The 24,906-nt window shown below is 46.8% G+C and overlaps 2 protein-coding genes across 3 annotated transcripts; one reads left to right on the top strand and one right to left on the bottom strand.

Annotated features, from left to right (window-relative positions):
- The first annotated feature begins 397 nt into the window (after positions 1-397).
- On the top strand, positions 398-20,161 carry fam184aa (family with sequence similarity 184 member Aa). Of its 2 annotated transcripts, XM_028971709.1 has the most exons (18): positions 398-1,417; positions 2,377-3,231; positions 3,323-3,458; positions 3,554-3,735; positions 4,813-4,998; positions 5,482-5,604; positions 7,228-7,389; positions 7,602-7,723; positions 7,862-8,012; positions 10,913-11,125; positions 12,156-12,309; positions 13,330-13,457; positions 14,104-14,288; positions 14,957-15,103; positions 15,887-16,004; positions 16,732-16,836; positions 17,304-17,485; positions 19,681-20,161. In XM_028971709.1, the coding sequence occupies exons 1-18, from the start codon at positions 1,232-1,234 to the stop codon at positions 19,760-19,762; spliced, it is 3,417 nt and encodes a 1,138-aa protein (XP_028827542.1). In that variant the 5' UTR covers positions 398-1,231; the 3' UTR covers positions 19,763-20,161. The 2 variants fall into 2 exon arrangements, with proteins under 2 accessions (XP_028827542.1, XP_028827552.1); XM_028971719.1 differs by lacking the exon at positions 17,304-17,485 and having other exon boundaries at positions 405-1,417; positions 19,681-20,156.
- Positions 19,834-22,996, bottom strand: pln2 (phospholamban 2). Its single transcript, XM_028971747.1, has 2 exons — positions 22,778-22,996; positions 19,834-20,675 (listed from the first exon to the last, which is right to left on the bottom strand). The coding sequence occupies exon 2, from the start codon at positions 20,557-20,559 to the stop codon at positions 20,401-20,403; it is 159 nt and encodes a 52-aa protein (XP_028827580.1). The 5' UTR covers positions 20,560-20,675; positions 22,778-22,996; the 3' UTR covers positions 19,834-20,400.
- Positions 22,997-24,906: the final 1,910 nt, after the last annotated feature.

Raw genomic sequence — 24,906 nt, 5'->3', positions numbered from 1 at the left:
CAGAGGACACATTTCGTTGTGTCACTGTGTGCAGTGCTGCAGTGTATCACAATGACAATCACTTCACTTTACATGCTACCCAAAATGTAATATAAGAGCCCTCTCCGACCCTCCAGTACTGCTCGCCTGGTCCCTCCACCGCTGAAGGTTCGAGGAAGACGCTCATCTAGACTCTACTCTGTCTTGTGGTGGAATGGCCTTCCCCTCGAGGTCAGAACAGCACAGTCGCAGAGTATCTTCAAACGACAACTCAAGACCTTCCTCTTTAGAGATTACTTAGACAAACTTGTAACTTCCCTACAGTCTGACTTGTGCAAGAAAAAAACTTCAACACTAGCAGTGAATAAAATGATTGTATTCATGGTTGGAGTCCTAGTGAACCAGAACTGATCACTTCGCTGATGGTAAGGTTGTAAGTCGCTTGCTACATGTACCCCCCTGGAGACACTCAGGGTTAAGTGTCTTGCTCAGGGACACGATGGAGGTAAGTGGGATTTGAACCTGGGTCTTCTGGTTCATAGGCTACTGCCACCCTATGTAACTAATAGTGTTATGCAGTTAAATGAGAACTATATGTTAATCTAATTGACAAGGTCCTTTACGAAAAGATGTAAGTCTGTCGAACTCCATCGAGCAGCGAAGCAGAAGGCGGTGAAGAGTAAAGCGCTGCGAGCTGCAGATCGGCGCGTCGCCGGCAGGTGGCAGGCAGCACAGCGTCACGGCCCTTCGTGCGACACCGTCTCCGTCTCCAGCCTCGACGATGCACCGCGGGCCGCGTACAGACAATCGGCAGAACAACGACTCGCGAGGTGATGCGTTGCGGTTCAGAAGCGGCGGTCGAGTCATGTCAACAGAGTGCGCTTCGAACGACACCCGAGTTCCCAATCCGCACCACTGACGTCATGGACGTCATAGAACTAGAATTTTATAGACTCAGCCGCCGCCACCGATCTGCGTAGTTCACTCTAGAAGCCATAGGTCTGTGTCGTCCACGCAAACTGACGCTCCGTCCGCGATATTATGGTCAGGCTCGATTCCACGCGTGTGGTGAAGGCGGACAGCGCGTTGCGGACCGGGCTCCGCGGGAGCCTTCTCTCTCTCCCCCCCAGCAGATGCCAACCGGGCGCCCGGGCGGCCAGCGGGAGCCGCGCAGCTCCGCGGCGGCGTGACGGGATGCCGCTGGGCGCGGCGGACCGCGGGCGGCTTTGAGCAGCGCCGCCCCTCCGCGAAGATGGCGACGGGGGCGAGCCGGCAGCAGCCGCACGGCGCCGCCGCCGCGGGCAACCTCTCCGCCGCCCCCGGCCCGGGGTGCAGCCCGGCCCCGTCGGCCGCGCCGTTCCGCGACGCCGGCTTGGCCATGGAGTACACCCGAGACCTGCACCTGAAGATGAGCAAGAAAATCGCGCAGCTGACCAAGGTGCGTACCTGCGCAATAATTTACCCTTATAATATATAATATTTATACTACAATTACATGACGTCATGTAATTTAACGCACGTTGTGTATAATTAATGAATCACTCACATACACAGCAATGCGATCATGCTGTGGTGGTAGCACCTAGTGGGTGAGACACTCAGCTGTGCACCAGAAGACCCAGGTTCAAACCCCACTTACTACCATTGTGTCCCTGAGAAAAACACTCAACCCTGAGTGTCTCCAGGGGGGGACTGTCCCTGTCAATACTGAGTGTAGATGGTCCACGCAGAAGCGCATTTCCACTCCGGGTTTTATTGGGATGATGTTCCAGCGGTTATTGGGGCAGTAGTGGCCTAGCGGGGGCAGTGGTGGTCTAGCGGTTAAGGAAGCGGCCCCGTAATCAGAAGGTTGCCGGTTCGAATCCCGATCCGCCAAGATGCCACTAAGGTGCCACTGAGCAAAGCACACTGCTCCCTGGGCGCCTGTCATGGCTGCACATTGTTCACTCAGGATGATGGGTTAAATGCAGAGGACAAATTTCACTGTGTGCACTGTCTGCATTTAACCCATCACCCTTGGTGAACAGTGGGCGGCCATGACAGGCGCCCGGGGAGCAGTGTGGGGGGACGGTGCTTTGCTCAGTGGCACCTCGGTGGCATCTTGGCGTATCGGGATTTGAACCGGCAACCTTCTGATTACGGGGCCGCTTCCTTAACCGCTAGGACACCGCTGCCAAGATACTACAGACATTGTAGTTGTAAACATAGAAAAACTTTTCTCATGCAGTCTTACAGGAACTATGTGCTTCATTTTATACCTTCATTTGTCAATCACATTTTAATTACTTTTCCTTAAAATGTTTAAAAAACCTGGAAAATTGTCTTTCCAAATTCCATGACTTTTCCAGGTTTTTCATGGCTAGCGTGTTAAACCGAGCCGCTTCCTACTTTCCGTAGGTCATTTATGCTCTAAACACCAAAAACGACGAGCATGAGGACGCCATCCAGTCGCTGAGGGAGGCGCATGACGACGAGGTCCAGCACATCTTGACCGAGACCCGCGAGAAGATCCTTCAGTACAAGAGCAAGATGGGCGACGAGGCCGACCTGAAGCGGCGACTGCAGTCCCTGGAGGAGTCGGTGGAGCTCCACGAGCACATGAAGAGGCAGGCGCTGGCCGAGTTCGAGATGTACCGGCAGCGCATGGAGGACACGCAGCTGTGCACCGAGGCCCAGCACACGCAGCGCGTGGTCTCCATGTCCCGGGAGGTGGAGGAGATGCGCCACGACTTTGAGGAGAAGCTGCGCTCCTTCAGCCAGGTGCAGGCCCAGTTCGAGCAGGAGAAGTGGCGGGCGCTGGACGAGCTCAAGTCCGCGCACCGCCAGGAGGTCCAGGAGCTGCGGCAGAGCCAGCAGAGCCAGAGCACGAGCTCCACCGTGGACCAGGAGAAGCTGGCCGGGCTTCACCGCGCGGAGCTGGAGGCGCTGATGGAGTGGGCGGAGGAGCTGGCGCGCGAGAAGGTCCGCACGGCGGAGGAGTACGAGGCCAAGCTGAGCAAGGCCCAGGCCTTCTACGAGCGCGAGCTGGAGGCCATGAGGCGGACGCAGCAGCTCACCACCGAGAACCTGCTGGCGTGGAAGCGGACGGAGGTGGAGCTGCGGAAGGAGTTCCATGCGCAGGAGGCGGCGCTCCAGCGGGCCCTCGCCAAGCTGCGGGCCGAGCTCCAGCGGGCGCAGGAGGAGGCGCGCGAGAACCGGGACAAGAACAACAGGCTGCAGGCGTCGCTCAACGGCGCGGAGTGCAACATAAAGGTACGCCGACCCCCCCCCGCCCGCCTCGGCCACAAAGGCCGCAAGATGTCCGGACCAATCACGCTGAGCTCCGCCTCTCCCCGCGTTGCAGGAGCTGCACAGGCAGCTGGAGGAGGCCGTACAAGACGGGGAGATCTGGGTGATGCAGCTGAAAGACACGGAGTACGAGCTGGAGGGCAGCCGCGACCGAGTGCAACAGCAGGCCAACGAAATTCTCCTCAAAGCCAGTGAGAGCCAGGAGCCACGCCTCCAGTCGGGAGTTCCGCACCGTACGGAGGCCTCGTCTGATCCAGTCTTCTTTTTAATGTCCCCCCCCCCCCAGGCCAGATCGGCTCGCTGCAGGCCACTCAGATGAGCCATGAGGCCACCATCAGGGACCTGGACCTGGAGCAGAGCCGCCTGAAGGAGAAGATTTTGAAGCTGGAGGAGGAAGGCGAGGAGCTTCAAGCCAAGAGCAAGACCCTCGACGAGCAGCAGCGGCAGCAGATCCTCGCTTTGGAGAAGGTAGCCTTCTGTCCATCATTGAAATCCATCATTTAGTTCACTAGGACCTGATCTGAAAAGTATTTAGTTTGCATTTGAAGATCTTTAGTGAGTCAGCTGTAGGAACATCTAGTTGAATGAAGTTCACCTAGTCTCCAAGACAGAGAAGAGTCTAGATGAATGCTTTCCTGGTACCAGTGGAGCAGTGCTGGAGGATCGGAGAGGTCGAGGTGCATGACGAGGAGTGATGGGGGCATCTGAGGTAGGACGCTGCTGACCCTTCCTTGGCTTTGTAGGCGACTATCGGTATTTTGGAAATGATTGTTTTGAAGGTCTGTGGTCTCAGTTCCAGCGAGGAGCAAGGATAGTCCTTCGTGTGCATTACATCTAGATCAGTGATGCTAAATGCAATTATTGAGGGTGGAGCCAGGGAAGTTGGGGGTTCAAGTAGGGAAGAAAAGATATTGCAGAATATTCATTCAATGCACGACTAACACGGTCCAGTCCAGTTCAGTCCAGCACTTTTGGAATGAAGAACTTTAGATTGAAAAAGTAAGCTGTTGACATGGAAACCACATGGGGTTCGGACCGTACTGCAATCAGCCAGCAGGGGCGCTAGACCCATCGTGGCTTCACTTTCACTTCCTGTATTTGTGCAGTCGTGAATTATTGTTATATGGCTGCTGTGGTAGTTTCCGAATGCAAGTTTCAATGAGAAACATTTCTTGCTAGATGTTTGTCAAATGATAAAAATAATTAGATTTGGCTGCTGTATTCTGTTTTCATTTCAAACACATAAAAATTTTGAGACATTTTTGAGAACCAATAGAGATTATTTATTCCATTAGTCACTGTAATATACTGTATTTATTCATTTATTTCTTTATTTTAAATGTAATATATTTTTTATGCTTGTAAAACACCACCAAAATTGCAAATGACACACACAACAAATAATACAAAAATTTCAGATTTAGGCTCACTATATAAATAGAGAAATAAGATTGTATTTTTTTTTTCTACAAGGCTATACTAGACTCAAAATTGTCAGAGAAGCAAGCCAAACATCGTGGAACCTGTCGCTTATTTCCTCATCAGACCCTCGGAGAGGAGAAGCAGAACTGCGAGTTGGAGCTGTTGCAGGTGAGGGCGAGGTACGAAGAGGAACTGGCCCACCTGAAGGAAGGCCAGGCGCAGGCTTTAGAGGAGCTGACCGAGAAACACAGGGCCTTGCAGGAGAGCGCGCGGAACGCTGCAGAGCGGGAGAAGAACCAGCTGGTCACGGTGAGCGCGTGACCCCCTGAGGTCGTTTCTCTTTTATCAGTCCCCCGGGATTTCACGTTTCACAGATTTCGTGCCATGTTTGCTCCAAATCCTGAACAGATTTCAGCACCATGTAAGCACCATCCAAGGTCTTCATAGGCGTAGTAAAACATAAAATGAGGGCTCACTTAAAAATGGCACGAAGGTGACAGCAGTGTTGCCGTGCATGGGAAATACTGCCACCAGCAGGTGTTGAACAACACTTGTAACATCACATGAAGGATTTTGCAGTAATTTTTGTTGTAAATTCTGTAATGGGTTATAAAAAAATGGGCTAAATTCATGGTTTTGACATGAATGCAACATGGCGAAAAGCTGGAGGGTCTGTCTCAGATGTCAGCTGTATTTTTGTAATTCAGGGAGAATGAAGGACTCCCTGTCCCTCTTTGTTCGAAATGCATTCGATGTCAGACCGCGTCTCCTGTCCCTGTCTTCATCTTGCAGGAGATGGGGCAGCAGTTTGAAATTCGTCGCCTTGCTTTAGAAGAGCAGAGGAACCACCTACAGCAGCAGCTGGAGAACCTCAAGGAGGAGCTCAGTGCCAAACTCAGCATAGCTAATCAGGAGGCAAGTTGGGGTAGCTGCTCCGAAATAATCTGCTATTAGTTAATTGCTTATCTCAGCTAAATATGAAAATGATATGCATCGTTGACGCAGGACTATATTTAGAACACGGGCTCTAGAACCTCGTTTTGTGCACATCTCAGGGAATTAATACCTTTTGAACACGATTGAACATTTCTGACGTGACATTGTAGGGCTGCAGAATGAAAATGAATCTATATTTCATGTGGATTGTGGAAACCTGTCTGGTACTTCATTTAGTTAGTAATTACTCTGAAATCCTATTAAATTCAAAGCCACTCCCACTCTGAACTCATGGCCCTGTACGTATGTGAGCCTGTGTTAGTCTATAAATATTTTTTACCCCAGACCTACAGCACATCTGAAAAAGTATTCACAGCGCATCACTTTTTCCACTTTTTTGCTATGTTACAGCTTTATTCCAAAATGACTAAATAAAATTTCCTTTCTACACACGACACCCCATAATAACAATGTGAAAAAAATTTTAACTTGGGGTTTTGGCAAATTTATTGCCTTTGCCATGAACAGTTGATTGGACCTGATTTGGAAAGGCACACGCCTGTTTATATAAGGTCCCACAGTGGACAGTTCATGTCAGAGCACAAACCAAGCATGAAGTCAAAGCAATTGTCCGGACAGGATTGTCTTGAGTGGAAGAAGTTCAAAACCACCAGGACTCTTCCTAGAGTTGCCAAACCATCTAAACTGAGCGATCTGATAAATGCTCTAAATGATCGGGGTCCTTAGTCGGGGAGGAGAACAAGATCCCACTGGGCACTCTGTCAGAGCTCCAGAGGCCCTCTGTGGACTGAGGGGGAACCTTCTGGAAGGACAACAATCTCTGAAACAATCCACCAATCCGGCCTGTTTGGTTGCCAGATGGAAGCTGCTCCTTAGTTAAAGGCACAAAAGCCACCTGAAGGACTCCCAGACCGTGAGAAACAAAATTCTCAGGTCTGATTCATTTGGTGTGAATGCCAGGCTCCACGATCCCTACAGTGAAGCATGGTGTAGGCAGCATCATGCTGTGGGGATGTTTTTCAGCTGCAGGAACTCTATAGTCAGCATAGAGGGAAAGATGACTGCAGCAACGTAAAGAGACATCCTGAATGAAAACCTGCTCCAGAGCGCTCTTGAACTCCGACTGGGGCAACGGTCCATCTTTCAGCAGGACCCCAAACACAAAGCCGAGATATCAAAGAAGGGGCTTCAGGACAACTCTGTAAATGTCCTTGAGTGGCCCAGCCAGAGCCCAGACTTGAATGTGATTGAACATTTCTGGGAAGATCTTAAAAGGTCTGTGCACCGACGCTTCCCATCCAACACGATGGAGCTTGAGAGGTGCTGCAAAGAGGAATGGGCGAACCTGGCCAAGGATAGATGTGCCAAGCTTGTAGCATCATATTGTCTTGAGGCTGTAATTGCTGCCAAACGTGCCTCTCCAAAGTATTTGAGCAAAAGCTGTGAATACTTATGTAGCTGTGATTTCATCTGTTTTTTTTTTATTTTTAATAAATTTGCCAAAATTTCTCCTGAAAGTAATTAATCAGATTGTTTTTGAATGGGACCAGACTTGATTGTGTGTGCGTTGGCTGTGCGTAGGTGTCACATCTGCGGGAGTTAGTGAGGGACAAGGAGCTCAATCTGCAGTCCGCCGAGGGCCACATCACCTGCCTGAAGGAGACCCAGGAGAAGCTTCTCATCGAGCTGGACGCCACCAGAGCCAGGGTGAGGGAGACCAGCAGCATCCTCACTGACCTGCAGGTAAGGACGTGACGGGCACTGCAGGATCTCATGTGTGGAACGAGAGAGAGAGAGGGATTAACGGCCGTGACAGAGTAATTCAAGCAGAAACCAATCCCCATTTAGCAGAGGCTGTTGCCTTTGTTCCGTTCTTTGTGGCTTTGCGGTCTAAAAATGAGACAGGGTTCCAATCTCAGTGGCATTATCCCTGCCATTTATCTTTTTACGCACAGGAGGAGATTGAGAGCCGGAAGCAACACCACGAGGCCAAGATCATCTCCATCAAAACCGAGGAGAAACAGAAGATGGAGAAAATGGCTGAAGACTTGGACCAGAAATGGACGGATGCTCTGAGGTAGATCTCGCCCCATCACTGTTTCCATGGCGTCCCCGTCTCGGGCCGCAGTCGCGTCGACGGCCATGACAAATCCCTGAGCTCTGAGGATTAGCGTTTGCTAATGACCGGCGCTCTCACTGCTGCGTCTCTCGTCAGGGCGGAGCTTGAGTCCCTGAGGGCGGAGCTGAGGGAAGAGCATGAGACTGACAGGCAGGCTGCATTGAACCAGCTGTCCCATCAGAAGGACCTGGAAATGATGGCAGCCAGAGAAGCCTGGCAGAGGAAGGTGGAAGATCTGCTGGAGCAGGTTTGTTTGGCAAGCCATTTGTCTGGATCTATTCTTATATTATTATTCTTATTATTGGCCAGAGATAATCTATGAATCTTCATGAATCCTCTCCCTTTACCTGCACACTTTTCTCATTGTGGGTAAAATATTTGTGGGTAAAATATTTTTTTTTTGATATAAGTCACTGTCGCACAAAAGTGTGGACTTGACACTTGTGACTTGCTCAGTCAGCTGGCTGCCTATTCAAGACACAAAGAATGTTCTTAACAATACCTCCGGTCACATAATATCATAATTTGGAGCAGTGGTTGGCCTAGTGGGTAAAGAAACGGACCCGTAATCAGAAGGTTGCCTGTTCGAATCCCCCGCACCGCCAAGCTGCCACTGAGCAAAGCACCGTCCCCACACACTGCTCCCTTGGCAGCTTGTCATGGCTGCCCACCGCTCACAAAGGGTGATTGATAAATACAGGACACATTTCGTTGTGTCACCGTGTGCTGTGCTGCAGTGTTTCACAATGACAATCACTTCACTTTCACTGTCCGGTGACCCGAAGGTATGGAATGGATGGGAGGATGATGTAAAGACGCTCCCCTGACTGACGGATGCTCGATTGTTCTCAATGATCGCAAAAACTCGATGCTGCTGCTCCCTCCCCTGCTAATTAGCTCTATTGAGGCTATTAATGGTCATGTGACCCAAATAGAATGTAATTAATTAATTAATTAGTTTAAGGACTTACAGGGAGATTTTTGTAGCAGTGCTGCAATTTTCAATTTTCTTCAAAGGAGCTGTTTCCTAATTCACGCTTCCCCATTATTTAGATGAATCACTTAATGTGCTGAAATAAAGAATAATGAGTTTCATAATTGCGATGATGGGTTTAGTTTCCCTTAATCTAAATGTTGTCGTTATGAAAGCGAAGGATGCAATCTTTTTTTAGTTGAACTTCTGTCCTGCACATCATGTGGGTTGAAAGTGCTGCTCTAACCTGATGCGGCAGAATGTCCCAGAAAGCCTGCGACTCACGTGGCGAACGTGGCCTCGTCCCTTCAGACTGTCCGCTCTGTCCTTTTCTCTCTTCGTGGAGCGCCGAGATTCATTCCCCCGGCTGTATTTAGGAGGCCTGAGGCGACGCGTTTCTCATTAATGTTTTAATAAAATAACGCCTCCGCGTAGACCGTGTGTACGTGACCAAAAAAAAAAATTATTTGTCACATCTTGACTGGCGTTTCCTCTCCACTCCAGAACGAGCTCTGACTGTCCAACATAAAAAAGGCAATTCATTCCTCCATTTCTCAGACTATTCCAGTGACTAGTTCGAATGATGTCGGAAGGGCGAAACCCACGGGACTCTGCCGGGTTGGAATCCAGCCTCAGTATTACCTCTAGAGCCCGTGTGCATGTGAGAATCTGGACCAGAGTCTGTGGGGTCACGTCCAGGGCATCCAAATGGTTTTTTTTTCCTTCTCGGGCCAAGGGCAGGAGCCGGTTCAGTTCCTCTTTAATAAAGCCCACAGGGTAATTATGAGTCAAGCAGTAGGAGCGCTCCTTCACGCAGGGCTCAAGATCTAGGGGCTGTAATGTTGTGATAGTGCAACCGGTGCTCTAACGGTCATTAAAAACCTGGCTTGGAATTGTCCAGGTCTTGAAAAGTTTGGGAATATTAATACATCACCGTATAACGACGGATGTAGCTCCCGTAAGACCGCGCTAGAGACTAGATTTACAACGTCTTAAAACTAGCGCAGGTCTGCAGTAACTCTGCCGACTTTACGTAGTGAACCACGTACTTTGCTTCCATCTTCCAGCACCTTCGCAGCCGCGTGTCTCCTTTTACAAGTAAATTACAGATGGTTATTTCATTTCTTCATCATGTGGTCATAATTTGCCTTAGAATAATGTCAATTCTTTTGTAAGGAATGTATGATCGAATGTATCATAGATTTGGAGAAATGCACAGATTTAAGAAAGAACCAACCACGCCCCTGTGAGTCGGGCACAGGCGCACGGCGCGATGAAATGTGATCGTTTTATACGAACCGGGATCACGTAGCATATCACACAAGTCAAAGCAAGACAGGGGAGTGACTACAAAAAGGCAACTTCTATTTCCGGAAAACACCTGAGCGTAACGGTGAATTGGTGCCATGAGGTGTCTATGTTTTAATGAACAAAGGTTCATTACTTTCTCCATTCTGGACTCTAAAGCTGGGAATCTCACAGAATTTCATAATAGCATAAAATATCATTATGTAATGATATCACAGTACATTGAAATGCAGTGCTCTATGGTGTGTTCAAGAGAACCGTTTCAACAAAAGAACAATTTCAATTCTTTTAGAAAAAATGTTCCGTATAAGCGTTTTAATGCCACTGCTGTTGCCTTTTCAGTTTTTTTTTGTTTTTTTTTCGTACACAGAGTACGTCAGTTGTGATATCTGCTGTAGACATCTAGGGACGACCGCTACCGAGGGGGATCATGCAGATTATCAGAGCCTAATGAATGTGCCGCGTCCTATTCAGCACGGGGGAAAACAAGCCACTGGTGTTTCGATGTATGTGCAACAGTGGAGCGTTGGGGCCAAGAACCGTTGCCGTTGAGGACTTTATTAGAACTGTAATCGAGCCTAAAAGGCTTTGCATTTGAAAAAAAAAGTGAAACGTTTTCCTGGGGCAGTGGTGGCCTAGTGGTTAAGGAAGCGACCCCGTAGTCAGAAGGTTGCCGGTTCGAATCCCGATCCGCCGAGGTGCCACATTTCGCGCTGCAGTGTTTCACAATCACTTCACTTTCACTTTTAACAATCACTGAAACAAATTTACTAGCAGCGAATCAGATGGAAAGGTAAGGTACTACAGGCAAGCTGGACCCGGCCCGACTAAAATGATTTACGGCTCATTCGTTCCCCTTCTCTCAGATTTCCCTGCTGAAGCAGAGCCTGGAGCTGCAGCTCTCCCAGTCCAAGCACACACTGCAGCAGCTGCAGGCCCAGTTCAGCCAGGAGCGCGAGCGCCTGGCCCAGCAGATGCGGGACCTGGCCCGCGACCACCAGCACCAGGAGCACCGGCTGCAGGAGGCGCACTGCGTCGCGATGCAGGCCATGGAGGAGGCGCGCCAGCACAACCTCAGGGTAGGTGGGGCGCCCGGCGTCCACGCTCAGACCTGACCATTCAGAACGGGCCTGCAGAGAGTAGCTATTTCAAGTCTTGGAGAGGTGCTTGTCTATGTGGGTTAATCAAACGGCAGAACATGTGGACGCCGCTCTCCAACGCCCCATCGGTATTTTCCTTCCGGTCCTTAGTTTGGTGCTGTTTTTTTTCCTCAGTGTCCAGGTGAAAATGGGTTTTCAGGTCAGTGATAAAAAGTACTACTTTACTTTACTTAGCAGACGCTTTTATCCAAAGCGACTTACAAGAGGAAGACACCAGCAATTCTACAGATTTTGAGTTTACAAAACTAAGAGCCCTGATAAGGCCTAACTTGTCCGAAAAAGAACATGCTCGGAAATTGTTACGTGCTAGATGAAGAAAAGTTTTTTTTTTTTTAATTTACTTATTTATTTAATTATTTTGTGCAGTGTATGTGCACGTGTAAGTGTCAGATTCGTCTGAAATACTTTTTGAACAAGTGGGTTTTCAAGTCACTGGCTTTCAATTTTGTTGTTTCATGCTCTTCAAGCCACAGCTCTGGATCCTGCATCAGCACCAGCCCTTTCGGGAGAAAGCAGCTCTTCGCGTTATTCTCACTGTACTCCGAACAGGAGCGTCGGGCCTGTTGCGGGGGGAAAAAAAAGGCGGCGCTCGAGCTTCTTTCACCACACTCGGGACTACCTATAAATAAATGAACAAAAAAGGGCCGCTTTCATTCTCTTTCGGCGAACACGGAGCTCGGAAAGTGTCTGATCTCCCAGAAAGCATCCGCGTTTCATTTTTAATTCAGCACATGCCAGCAGGTTGGACGTCCCTTCCATTATCTGGTTAACTGGCCTTCGGAATGCTTGGTGGACCCTGGGTCCAACATCAAAATGCTCTCGATTGTCCATGGGTAACCTGAATGGTGTCCCAGGCTCTTTTCATCTCGTGTGTGTGTGAGAATGTGTCTTTTCTTGACTCTGTCCTTGGGGCGAATGTCCGGGTTGAACGTGATTTGTTTTTGTGCAGGAGCTGGAGAAACGTATGAAGCACGAGCAGCGAGAGGAGCTACGTGCCCTGCGGGACGCCCATCGGCAGACTCTGGACATCCTGAGGCAGCAGTCTGAGCAGGAGCTGCAGACACTCCGCTTTGAACTGGAGGACGAGGGGAAAGCCATGCTGGGTGGGAGAACATTCTCTCCGGTCATATCGCTCTTATCACTTTGAAGAACTGCACTGCTGAAAACAGTAACCATGAATTCCATTAGAGCAGGGCAGGGAATAGAATCGGAGCCCCCGCCGCGATCCTCTCCTCCAACTCCACCGTGTAAAGCACGCTCCCTCGCAGGGCTGGGCGGTTATACAACAACAACAACAACACTTATTTCTTATTTAGCCCAAAATCGCATACAGAATGCCTCAATGGGCTTGGACAGGCCCCACTGTTGACACCCCCCACACTTTGACCCTTCCTGCACAAAACAAAATGAGGAAGGAGTCAGAGAGGGACAACTTTCCGGGGTACAGTTTACATTTACATTTACAGCATTTATCAGACGCCCTTATCCAGAGCGACTTACAATCAGTAGTTACAGGGACAGTCTCCCTGGAGCAACTTAGGGTTAAGTGTCTTGCTCAGGGACACAATGGTAGTAATTGGGGTTTGAACCTGGGTCTTCTGGTTCATTGTGTGCTTTGCACACTCTTGGCATTCTCTCGATCAGCTTCAAGAGGTCGTCACCTGAAATGCTTCTCCAACAGTCTTGAAGGAGTTGTTTAGCACTTGTTGGCCCAGCTCACCCCACACCATCTGGATTGGGTTCAGGTCCGGTGACTGTGGAGACCAGGTCTCCACTTTTTGTTAAGTACAGAACTCCACATGTGTTCATTCATAGTTTTGATGCCTTCAGTGAGAATCTACCAACGTAAATGGTCATGAAAATAAAGAAAACACATTGAATGAGAAGGTGTGTCCAAACTTTTGGCCTGCACTCTATTTATCATGTTTTGCTTTATGTGTTAATATAATGTTGAAGATCTTCAGGTCTCAGTCCAGATGTAAACATTTTTTGCCCAGCTTTAGTCCCTCGCCAACTTGATATGGATTTTATGAAGCAGTAAAAAAAAAGTTTTAAGAAAGGCTTTGCTTTGTTGACCATTGGAGTCAAACGTTGATGTTGTCCCCGTGTCCCCTCCACCGCAGCGTCCCTCCGATCCGAGCTCAACCACCTGCACGCCACCGCCATCGAGCACATGCGGCAGATCCACATCAAGGAGAACGCGGCCGCCAAGCGCGAGCAGGAGCACGCTCTCGAGCGCCAGCAGAATCACGTAAGAGTATTTAGTCGCGGGCCCCTGGTGGGAGCATGTTCTGTTTATCAGGGATGGGAATTCTTCCATTTGCACATTGGAGATGTTTCCATGTTTTCATTTTAATTTTGGTTTTCTCCCCCTCTTCCCCGGGCACAGTTGATTTGTCGTACAGAAAGTCTCACCCATCCTGCCGCTCCCCGTTTATTAATGATGGGATGGGGCTCGTGTACGGATTAAGCAGGGGCGTCGTGTGTAAATGATCAGATTGACTGAGGTCTTGTCCTGACTTCATTATCGTAAAACCCACAACCACAGGAACCCTTAAGATCTGATGTTACAGATATGATTACAGATAGTGAAAAACGTTCTCTTGCTTTTCTCCACGCACACATACATCTGGCTTTGCTTGACAATACAGTACATTGGTGTGTCTTTTAATGTGACCTAGTTACATTTTTCATAAGCCCGGAAGGCCTGGCATTGAAGTCTCTCGCTGCTTTCGGTAAGAAGATTCAGGAAAAATCCTAATTAAATGAAAGTAGGTTGATATCGCCGGCTGCCCGAGCGTGGCTTCGTCTAGAAAGGACATTTCGCCGTCCGAGTGTGCAATCGGCCAGCGGTGCCACAGGGCCCTGTTCACACTCTACATCTGGCCCTTCCACAGGAGCAGGAGCTTCGGAGCCAGATCTCTGACCTGCAGCAGGAAGTGACCTGCAGAAAGAAGCGCGTCGTGGACCTGGACCATGAGGTCCACAACTTGAACGAAACAATCGGCACGCTTACTAAAGAGCTGGAGCTCAAAGGGAAGGAGGTGCTACGCATTCGCAGCGAAGCCAACCTGCAGATCCGGTAAGGGATTCTAACGCTTTCAGATCGATATTAGTCTGCCGATGGGGTCAGCTTGACTGGTATTGATATTGAAGTCCGTTATATTAAATGCCAGATGACTTTTTCCATTTACCGTGACTGTTGTACCTCTTTGTCACACCCCGACAGCAAAGCAACATTTTGAACGAGTGTTGAACACAACCTTGTCTGTAACATTCCACTTTCCACGGGTTCGGTAAATGGAGAGCGGTAAAGCTACAGCAGCGGGGCGCCCTGGCCCGTGAGCTCAGCGGCAGATGCTGATGTTGGCGCCGAGCATCTCAGTGGGGGAGACCTCGCATGAAAAGCCAAATTGGGAACGCCAAGGGGCCTAATTCCGCCGAGCGCTTCGGTAACACAGATGCAGAGAGGAGTCGGAAGCGGCCAATACTGCCGGCGCGGCGCCCCTAATGCCCCCGGGCCCGCATGACTCAGGCCGAGGGATGGGCAGAAATAACACATCTCATGGGACGCCAAGAACGCGCTCTTCTCTTCGGATTAACGTAATTTCCTTTGCGGGAGACGGACCAGACGGATAGGCGTCTCCGTTTTTTACGCTGATGAGGACCCAGGCACCGATTCAGTGCGGTAAATATACGCGCACGGTAATTCATGCATTTCACACTTTTTGCGCTGCTCTTTCGTTTTAGAGCCCACGAGCAGGACCTGTCGAAGAGACACGAGAGAGAAATGGCTGAGATGAACGCGATGCACAACAGGGAGGCACAGATCATGCTGTCAGACTTCAACAAAGCCCAGGAGCTGCTGAAGGACAAGATCTCGGCTCTGCAGATCATGTGAGTGCCTCTTCATGATGGAAAGCAGGGACCTTCAGCACTTCCTGCATCACTTCGCTGGGTGGGGGTTTGTCTTTGAATAAAGCTATATGCTTAATAGAAATATTCCAGACCACAACAGGGCAATGCACAATGTGGGCCTTATGAACTAAATGAGATGTTATTTCCCCTCAATTAATCACGTTATAATTTTTATGCAGTATTTCCCTTCTGGTCGCACGGATGATGTCACTTCTTCAATTCAAATTTGCGGCATTAATTAGATTTGAGGATACTTGTAGAAAGTGAAGTGATTGTGATTGTGAAGCACTGCAGCACAGCACACGGTGACTCAACAAAATGTGTCCTCTGTATTTAACCGTCACCCTTGGTGAGCAGGGGGCACCATGACAGGTGCCCGGGGAGCAGTGTGTGGGGACGGTGCTTTTGCTCAGTGGTTGTGATTGTTTAGCAGATGGCTGAGACTCATTATTTGGAAAAGGAAAAAAAAATGTGTGGTCGAAATACGTGGATAAAATCAGAGCGTCTTCTGTGTCTGGAATGGATGTAGAGTATTCGTGAGTCTAAAAGTTAACAATGATATCATAATAAAATAACCTTGTTTTAAATATGAAATAGATTTGACTAAAAGAAAATGTTGAGCCAGAACAGAACTTTTCTTTAAACGCTGACATATTCGTGTTCCAAATCTCATTGGCTGAAGCAGGTGATCATTGTATTAAGTGTCATTTGCACCAGGTTAGAGCATCAACTGCGTGTTGCTAAATTTTTGGTTTTGTTCAGATTGGACGGTACAGAGGAGAAGCTAAGGAACAGAGAGAGCAGACATGAAGATCTCCAGACCATTGCAGAGCTGAAGGAAATTGTGTCCGAAAGGGAGGCTCTGGTCAAGAAACTGGTGGTGGGTATTCCGGCAAGTTCCACAGATACCAAATGTTTTTAACTTTACATTCAAATTCATGGGAATTCTTCATTTTCTTCAGTCTCCGTCCCTCTACCAGGGGGATGGATATCATTCTAACAAAAGCTAACCTGACATTTGGTGGTGTGAATTTAGCCCAAAAATCTCCCACTGAAGGTCTTATACACAGATCAGACATTATGTCCCTATATTGAGCAGGAAGCCCTATTGCTGCCAAAATGGCCCTGACTCCTCAAGCCTCCTCGGACTGGACCTTGTTTGGAGCGAGATCTGGAGAATTTGGACTCAGTATTGTGTTTACTTCCGAAACATCACCTCCAAGGACAAAATGATGACCGTTGCCAGGTGCCTGTCAGTGGTGCTAATTTTATGGCTGATCAATGTATGATTTGCAAAATTTCACATTTATCAACCAATCGGTGACACGTGTCCTGTTGATGTCCCATCAACATTAGTCTCATCAGGGTCGCTCAGTGGCTCCTCCCTCTAAAGGTATTGACAAACGAATGACCTCCTGCACGCCATTATTCCGGTTTTTCCTCTTAATTCGTCACCGGCCTGTACTTCAGCAGTCGTGTCGGTGCAGCAGCACAGACCCAAGTGTCTATTTATAGTCTTAAATCAGGACACGGTGCTGGATCCTCGCACTCATCATTGTGTGTTTTTTTTTTTTTTTTTTTTATATTTAATCCTTTCATGTGCTCAGGATGATAAAAAAATTTATCAGCTGGAGCTGGTGAACAGAGAGACCGGTTTCAGTAAAGTGTTTAACGCCGGCCCAAACGTTGGCGTTATCAATCCGCTGATAAAGGTAAGTGTGTGTGAAATGTGTTGCTCCTTAATATTACTTAATATTCTGTAAAAATGAAATAAACACAAAGGCCCATCATGAATTTATTTGCTTTATACAGACTGCTTTTAATATGATGCATTTATGCATCTAGATCTTCTTAAATGTAACAGAATGGATCTTTCTGCATGACGTCATATTTTAGTTTTGCCCCTTTTTTCAACTCTGCGATGGAAGCTTTTTTTTTTTTCTTTTTAACCTGAAGTGTGCATCATTGTCCGTGTTTATTATTTATTCATGTTCGGACATTGAATTCTTCTTTGCTTTCCAAGCCATTATTTGTTTTGCCAGTGTTTGAGTTTCCGTAGCTCCGTAGATATATGGAATTGCTTTCATGACTAATGAGCTCCGGGTGAAAAAATGAGCAGGAAGACGTTGACCTGCACTAGTCCTCCCAACGCTTTTCTGTGTGTGTCCTCTTGATGTAGCAAAAGGGTAGAAAAACTGCAGACAGGTTCGTCAGCTCTCCGAACCTAAGTGTTGTGGAAGGGGCGGGGCGGGGGGCTAGGCTAGAGTCTGTCCCCAGCTCCCCCGTTCACCACTGTGAGCTCCACACAAACAAAGCTCTGCCGCCACCGGCCCCTCCAGCTGAGGCCGACACGCTGCGGAGGTGAGCTCCACCTCGCCATCGACACACGGTAACCATGGTAACAGACATGACTATCCCACAGAGCGGCTGTCTGCCATTGGTTTCACTGTCGTAGTCACATTTTTCTGTATTTGAGTTGACCGTGACAGAGATGCCCGCTTGTTTGGTCTGGTTTGTTTCTGGATAAGCTATTGTCCACAGTGCTTGTCTCACTTTTCTATGCATCGTGTTGCCAAACAGTGAAGCACAACGTATGTTTGTGTCCCATAATAGTTGTTGATATGCATGGGAAACTGGCATATTTTACTGGTTCATATCATGCATAACCAGTATGTAAACTCCACAAAACACTATGGCTACATTTTCTTTATTTCCATACAATACAGTAGCAAATTTATACTGTGTATATTCTGTGTCCTGTAAGGACACATCAGTATATTTATAATGGCATTGGAATGCAAAAAAAAGCATGCAACATGTCACGTTATGATTGCTTTGGCAAAATGCATGTTTGTGTGAAGGTACTGCATGGAGCCCCCCCTTCCAGCCCCCACCTAACTCCCATACTGGTGTCAGTGTCTTCAGATTTCGAGCTCTTTATATGTGGGTTTCATTTTTACTGTGTGTTCCCACTTCTTAGACATTGCATTATAAAGCTCTTTCCTGCTTCATGCATTTGCGCTCAGCTTGTGTATTTTATTTAAGTGACCCACAATTTTTTTAAGTGGTATTCCCCCCATTTCAAAAATGGATATGTAGGTAGAACAGTTACTTGTGATGCATTTATGTATAGTGATATGTTCTGTAGTGATGTTTTCCTCCGTATGCAGAATGCAGTTTAAGCTAGTGAGACCAGTGCTGAATTTTCCCTGCTGGCGAGTGTGAAAGTGGTAAACGGCATTAACTCTGCAGGCATTCTTTACTGCGGCATGCTGCTTGGAATATGTCTAAGCTGCTTACTTGCGCAGGGTGTGGAGGCTGAAAAGGCTTCTTTCACTCTACTGTGCCACGTCATCCGAGCCCGCAGTCTTATCATTCTGCCTTCAAGACGGGCAAATATATATGCTGTGTGTGTCTGTGTGTGTGTGTGTGTGTGTGTGTGTGTGTGTATATATATATATATATTTCATACTGCATTTATATTTGCCCGTCATAAAGGCAGAATGATAAGACTTTTATATCTATAAAACAACAAGACAGCACATCTCTTATTATAATTTTTTTTACTTTACTGGAGCTCAGGCTGTAGCTGTCTGGCAGCATGTGGTTGATAACCGCTGTAGAGCGGTCAGTGGCGTGTCCAACGTGCGAGACGTGATTACCGACGTCAGCCAATTAGTTTCTCCCATTCGTTATATTTTAAGACCAGCATTATGCACCTTGAACCAATATTGGCCTGGCTGTGTTTATGTACAGTACAGGCCAAAAGTTTGGACACGCCTTCTCATTCAATGTGTTTTCTTTATTTTCATGACCATTTACGTTGGTAGATTCTCACTGAAGGCATCAAAACTATGAATGAACACGTGTGGAGTTATTGGGAAGCTTCCATTGGGAAGCTTCTTAAAAATACATTTTCCCTGAAGCAAACCCGGCGGCTTCATAGCTGCATCCATGTTACCACGTCACCTTTGATGTGTTAATTTCACAGTTCGAAGACTCGTTCTCGCCCCCTACAGTGCAATTCGGCTATGTATACCTCCATGCTAAAATATCAAGGTGAAAGTTATCATAGCTTGCGTAGTATAGACCCAGCTCCCAACCCAACTTTGTGAATAGATTAACGGCGATATTTTTTTTATCGCCCAATAAGAGTCTCACGTTAACGCAGCACGTTAACGCCAATAACGGCCCACCACTTATTTCACCTTTTTTTGTTAAGTACATAACTCCACGTGTTCATTCATAGTTTTGATGCCTTCAGTGAGAATCTACCAACATAAATGGTCATGAAAATAAAGAAAACACATTGAATGAGAAGGTGTGTCCAAACTTTTGGCCTCTACTGTATGATTTAAAACTGAGGTGTGGTTGGGGCGAAAACCTTGTTTGTTTGATTTTGATTAGCGTGCATGAAAAATGAAAGCATAAAGAGATGCTTATCTGTGAGATGAAGTATGGTAGCGTGCCATTGTTTTAGGAGGGTGAGGCCTTTAGACGTGTAGAGGTTGATGGGACATTGGAGTAACAGCTGTTGTTTTGACCCCCCCGCACAGCCCTCATGAGACCGAAGGAAGCATCGTAGCGGCGAAAGAGACGCAACCGCAGGAGCTTCTCTCTCAGTACTTCTCTTTCTGACGGTCGAGGCGAGCACCCCTAGCGCATGTCCAGATAACAAAAAAAAAAAAAAACTATTGACACCATTACTCTTTGTGAGGTTCACTGTGATTTTATTTATTTTTATTTATTTATTTATTTATTTATTGGGGGGGTATTGTTTGTTTATTTATTTATTTTATGCAATATCTCGACAGTAATGCACATTCTTTGTTACATAATGTATCTGAAATCATGCGCATTTCTCGGCATCTAATGGGTGGGTGCTGTTATGTATGTAGCTGCGTTTACAGATCTGATGGACCATTCGTTGCTGTTTCAAATAAACTGTCTTGCCAATTATGGAAAAAATGCACTTCTTATATATTTATAATAATCCTCTGTCTGTTACAAACAATAAACAAATTAATTCAGACATGATGTGTAATGCCTCTTAGTGCACTGTGTTGTATATCGTTTCATTTCAGTGTGATAATCACATGGTTGTGAGAAACATAACTCTTATAGTGCATATTTCAGCATATTTCCTGCTGTTTTTTTTTTTAATATCAGGCTTTCATGGTACGCCTCCATCCACCCCAACCCAGTTTCCTTTCAGATTCCCCACCCCTTGGCCCAGTTCAGTTCGGCCCAGAGTTGGCTGATTGGCCATCTCTGGGTCACATGAGCAAAACGATGATGTAGATGAGCAGCAGGCAGATGAGGATGAGGGAGAAGTTGATGAAGAGCTCCTGCAGGTTCCTCTTGGTCTGCGGGTTCACCTCGATGTTGGACGCCCTGCGGATGGCGGAGCGCGTCATGTGCTGAACTCTCTCCATTCTCCGAGCAGGAGGCAAGAGTGTGCTGTGCGGCGGAGGAAGAGGGACGGTGCAGAAGCTGCTGGAGAGCTCTGGAGGAAGATGCTCCCTTGCTGCTTAGATGTGCAGGTTTTAATCTATTGAAGATAAAAAAAAAATTGTGGGAATATTGAGGTCACATGTTCAGTATCTCAAATTATTAGAATATTACCTACAGTAAACAATTAAAAAAAAAATAAAAAAAGTATCTACTTTTGGTCCTATTGGTGCAACTTATGAGTACTGAGTATTATACATTATATGATTACATTAATAACAATTGGTTACCTTTCAAAATAGTTACAATAAATCATATGGATTGTTTAAAAGTGCTATGTGTTTATGCAATCTGTCGCTATTCTGAGATTCTCTTATCTGGTCTTGTCCAACAGCATGTCCCTCTCCACTTTTGTGTTCTGCCGCCGCTGATATCGCTTGTGATCCACTTAATAGGCCTGCGAGTGTGATGGTGAAGTAGAGTCTGGCAGCTGCTAAAGATCCCAGCGAAAACGTGCTGAACAGGAATGGCTTACTGCGATGTCATTAGTTTTGTCCATATACCTGTTCTGTCAGGAGACTATATTTTTTAAAAATCTGACTACAGAACCATTTTTTTTTTAAAACTCTTGTAGTCCAAGCCACTCGCCACATATCACAACTTCAATCTGTACACTATATCACCAGTGCAAATAATTTATTTATAATGATATAATAATTGTCCTTTTATTTCAAGCCTATTGGGTAACACACTGAGCAAGACGCTTAACCCTGAGTGTCTAGAGGAGGACTGTCCCTGTAACTACTGAATTAAATCGCTCTGGTTAAGGGCGTCTGATAAATGCCATAAATATAAAAGATCAAATCTTATTTTTAATTAATTAATTCAGAACTAAGTATATTCATTTAAGATTCTGACGGATTTGAGACTCACTACTAATTATGATTATCAAATCTAGCTCTGGAAGAAAATGAAGAGACCTCAGAAAAATGTTATTTTCCCAACTGATCAGTCAGTGGATGGGCATTTGTCTATGTGAAATATAACACATGTGTTTCAGTAGTACATATTTAATAAAGTACCAATCACATTTGAATAAAAATTCCAATTGTTATCAATTAAGTTTTATTTGCTGAAATTGGTACGAAAAATTAAATAAAGGAAGACAATAATGTTAAACAACTAAACATTTCCAGCCAGAACATCATAATATAATAAGAACACTTAGGAAAGATGAAACAGGAGGGTCCTGTTTCATTAGATGATCTTAAAATTGCTTTAACCACACACTTTGCCATAAAATGCACTTCAGTGGGTGAAGTAAGAAGATGTTTTGTTCTCAACACTTCTACCTCTTCTTTAGCACACGTTTGGATGAGTCTCCGCACCTTCACCAAAATGCAAATGCCTGATCCCACCTCTCTGCCGTTCCCTCCAGCAGGGTGGGGACGCCAGCAATAGTGAGGATGCCAGTGCCCATCCCGGAATGTCTACTAATGAATTCCCCCAACGTAACCCAACAATAGGGAGCCTTTTTTCCCCCCACTTTGTCAGTGTGCGGCCCCCATAAAGCCTTACACTGGTGGATTGGGGGACAATGGAACATGTTTATTTTATTTTATTTTTTTTTTTACCTTGTTCGAACCAGTGTTTAGTTTCAGTCATTTTCTTATTTCCCCGTACAAGTGGTTTGTGTTAAATCTTTTTCTAGAGCAATTAGGGCAATTTCTTCTTGGCCAATTTTATATTCCATGTGCACACACAAGAGCTCGCCGCAATCAACTTCAGTGTAACTAACATAAACTTTTAAATATAATGAAATATGTGCACTGTTTGTCGGGTCTGTACTTTTATGATCATTTCATTTGAATATAAACAAATCAGGTGCACACCGTGGTGCGGAATTCAGATGCAACTCTCTCTGTACGGTGAGCCGGTCCATGGCAAAAAGCAAAAGCTTTTGCATAAACTGCCCCCGGCTGTGGCATTCTCATCCGTCCAGTCCTTCGATTCAACTCTGGACTTTTAGAGAAGTTAAAGCTGGAAAATGGCATCCGTCCCAAAAAAGTCAAATATATATATATGTATTTTTTGGTACGATACCAACCACCGGCTTACTTCCTACGTGTATCATCGAATAACCGATGTTCCGATATCAAACACTCAGTTTCATGTCCATGGGTGCAGAGTAAATTTTCTTACCTTCAGAAGATAAAAGAAAGTGGAACGGCGGGAAGGGGGGAGAAGTTGTTCCAAGGTGAACGTGAGTTGGGAACTGAAGGTTGCCAGACGGCCTCTCAGATCACGCTACAAAGTTTATAGGAAGAATACGAGTGGGTGGGGAAACAAACCAAAGCAAATGGAGGAGGGGTGTGTGAGTGAGTGTGTGTGTGTGTGTGTGTGTGTGTGTGTCTGCTTGTGTTCCCGCTGTCGTATGATCAGAAGGGACACGGCTGTCCCAAAGGCACCTGACACAGGCCGTAACACCCCTGAGCCACCAGCCTGCCCTCATCTGTGGCATGTTTGTTGTGATGACATGTCACTTCAGTAGCTGATGGTAATCTTCCCTCCCCGTTCACGCCGCGCACAACTTTTTCCCTGCACTTCACTAGAATTCCTGCGTTCGTGTTATTTTCGTGTGGAATTGTTTTTACATTTTTTTTTTTTTTTTTGAGAGCCGAGCCCTGATCAGAGGAGGCAAAGGGAGGCTGAGCCCCCATTGTCACTTTGATTCGGTTTGCAACTCTTAATTACAGGCCAACGGGTAACGGACAGCGTGACGAATTAATGAGTCGGGGTCGTCCTCTGAGGATTTTAATTTCTCGTCTGGGGAAACTAATTAGGAAGAATGCAAGATGAGGCTGGACTGGTCTGTTTTTGTGGCAAAATGCTCTTATGGACGTCTGAATATGTTTTCGTGCCAGAATTTTCATGTCTTTGTGAGGGCCATATGTGCAATATTTTCTAACCCTTCTCTTTAAATGGACACCTTATTATTTTTTTTAAATAACCCTTGAGCCTAGTGAGGACAAGGTCCCCACTTTTTTTATTCTTATGAAGAATGAACACTCTAAAGACCCTACAACATTTACATTTACAGCATCTACCAGACGCCCTTATCCAAGAGCGACTTACAATCAGTAGTGACAGGGACAGTCCCCCCCTGGAGACACTCAGGGTTAAGTGTCTTGCTCAGGGACACAATGGTAGTAAGTGGGGTTTGAACCTGGGTCTTCTGGTTCATAGGCGAGTGTGTTACCCTCTAGGCTACTACCGCCCAGGTTGACAAGGTACAGACACGGCCTGTGCGCTTCTGCCTTTGAATGCTGAACAGGCTGCATGGGTAAAACAGAGAGACGATGGGGGCTGTGTTTGTTTTGGCCAGGTTACCGCTGCCGTGCAGCAGCGCCAGTGTGGAATTCCAGGAGCCGGGCCCCGGTATCGGTGGGACACGTCCATAACTAGAGAAGGTGACAGCACAGTGACGTGCGTCAGCAGAGATGGGCACATTAAGCCCGGGATAATCTCCTGCTTTTTCCTCCCGACTATCAAATTCAGAACGCGCGAAGCGATCAGGCATCCATTCACGCTCACCTGACTTCATTTAGAATTTCTTTTGGATCATGTCCTCGCCATTTTTATCCCTCACGACATGAAAGGCTGGGATTAGGAACGTCAGCTCTTATATAATAGCTGAATTATTTATGCTTTTTTCAGCGCCATCACTATTTGGTGTGTGGATCGTAAAGGTTTCAAAAAATTTTATGCTGTTAAGCGACACTTCAAATTATGTAATTAAATTATAACATTTATAAAAAAAAAAACAAAAAAAAAACAATCATATAAAAATGGTCCATGAACAGTCAGCGTTTGTGGGCTAAAATTGACTGGTGAGATTAAGCAGATATGATGGGTCATGGCGAGGTGTGGCTTTTCCACTGGGTAAGGCCTGAAAGCAGGGTGTCTCGGGGGGTGTCACATGACAGGTCGTCTCTTCTCCATCGGGGAACTGTCAGGTACGTGCCAGGTGGGTCCTCACCGCTGCGTGGTGGTAAACACAAGTCCCAGGTTCAAACCCCTCTTACTTCCAAGACGCTTAACCCTGAGTGTCTCCAGGGGGACTGTCCCTGTCACCACTGTCCCTTGGGGCAGTGGTGGCCTAGCAGTTAAGGAAGTGGCCCCGTAATCAGAAGGTTGCCGGTTCGATTCCCGATCCGCCAAGGTGCCACTGAGGTGCCACTGAGCAAAGCACCGTCCCCACACACTGCTCCCCGGGCGCCTGTCATGGCTGCCCACTGCTCACTCAGGGTGATGGGTTAAATGCAGAGGAC

The sequence above is a fragment of the Denticeps clupeoides genome, chromosome 1 (assembly GCF_900700375.1).
Source record: "Denticeps clupeoides chromosome 1, fDenClu1.1, whole genome shotgun sequence".
Lineage (NCBI taxonomy): Eukaryota > Metazoa > Chordata > Actinopteri > Clupeiformes > Denticipitidae > Denticeps > Denticeps clupeoides.
The sequence above is the reverse complement of the archived record's forward strand: the minus strand, read 5'-3'. Positions and strand labels throughout refer to the sequence as shown.

Excerpts from the sequence above, each read along its gene's own strand:
- fam184aa (XM_028971709.1), top strand. The coding sequence starts at position 1,232 with ATGGCGACGGGGGCGAGCCGGCAGCAGCCGCACGGCGCCGCCGCCGCG. Across the intron at positions 7,724-7,861 it reads AAATGGACGGATGCTCTGAG|GGCGGAGCTTGAGTCCCTGA; the intron begins GTAGATCTCGCC and ends GTCTCTCGTCAG. Across the intron at positions 16,005-16,731 it reads CTCTGGTCAAGAAACTGGTG|GATGATAAAAAAATTTATCA; the intron begins GTGGGTATTCCG and ends TCATGTGCTCAG.
- pln2 (XM_028971747.1), bottom strand. The coding sequence starts at position 20,559 with ATGGAGAGAGTTCAGCACATGACGCGCTCCGCCATCCGCAGGGCGTCC.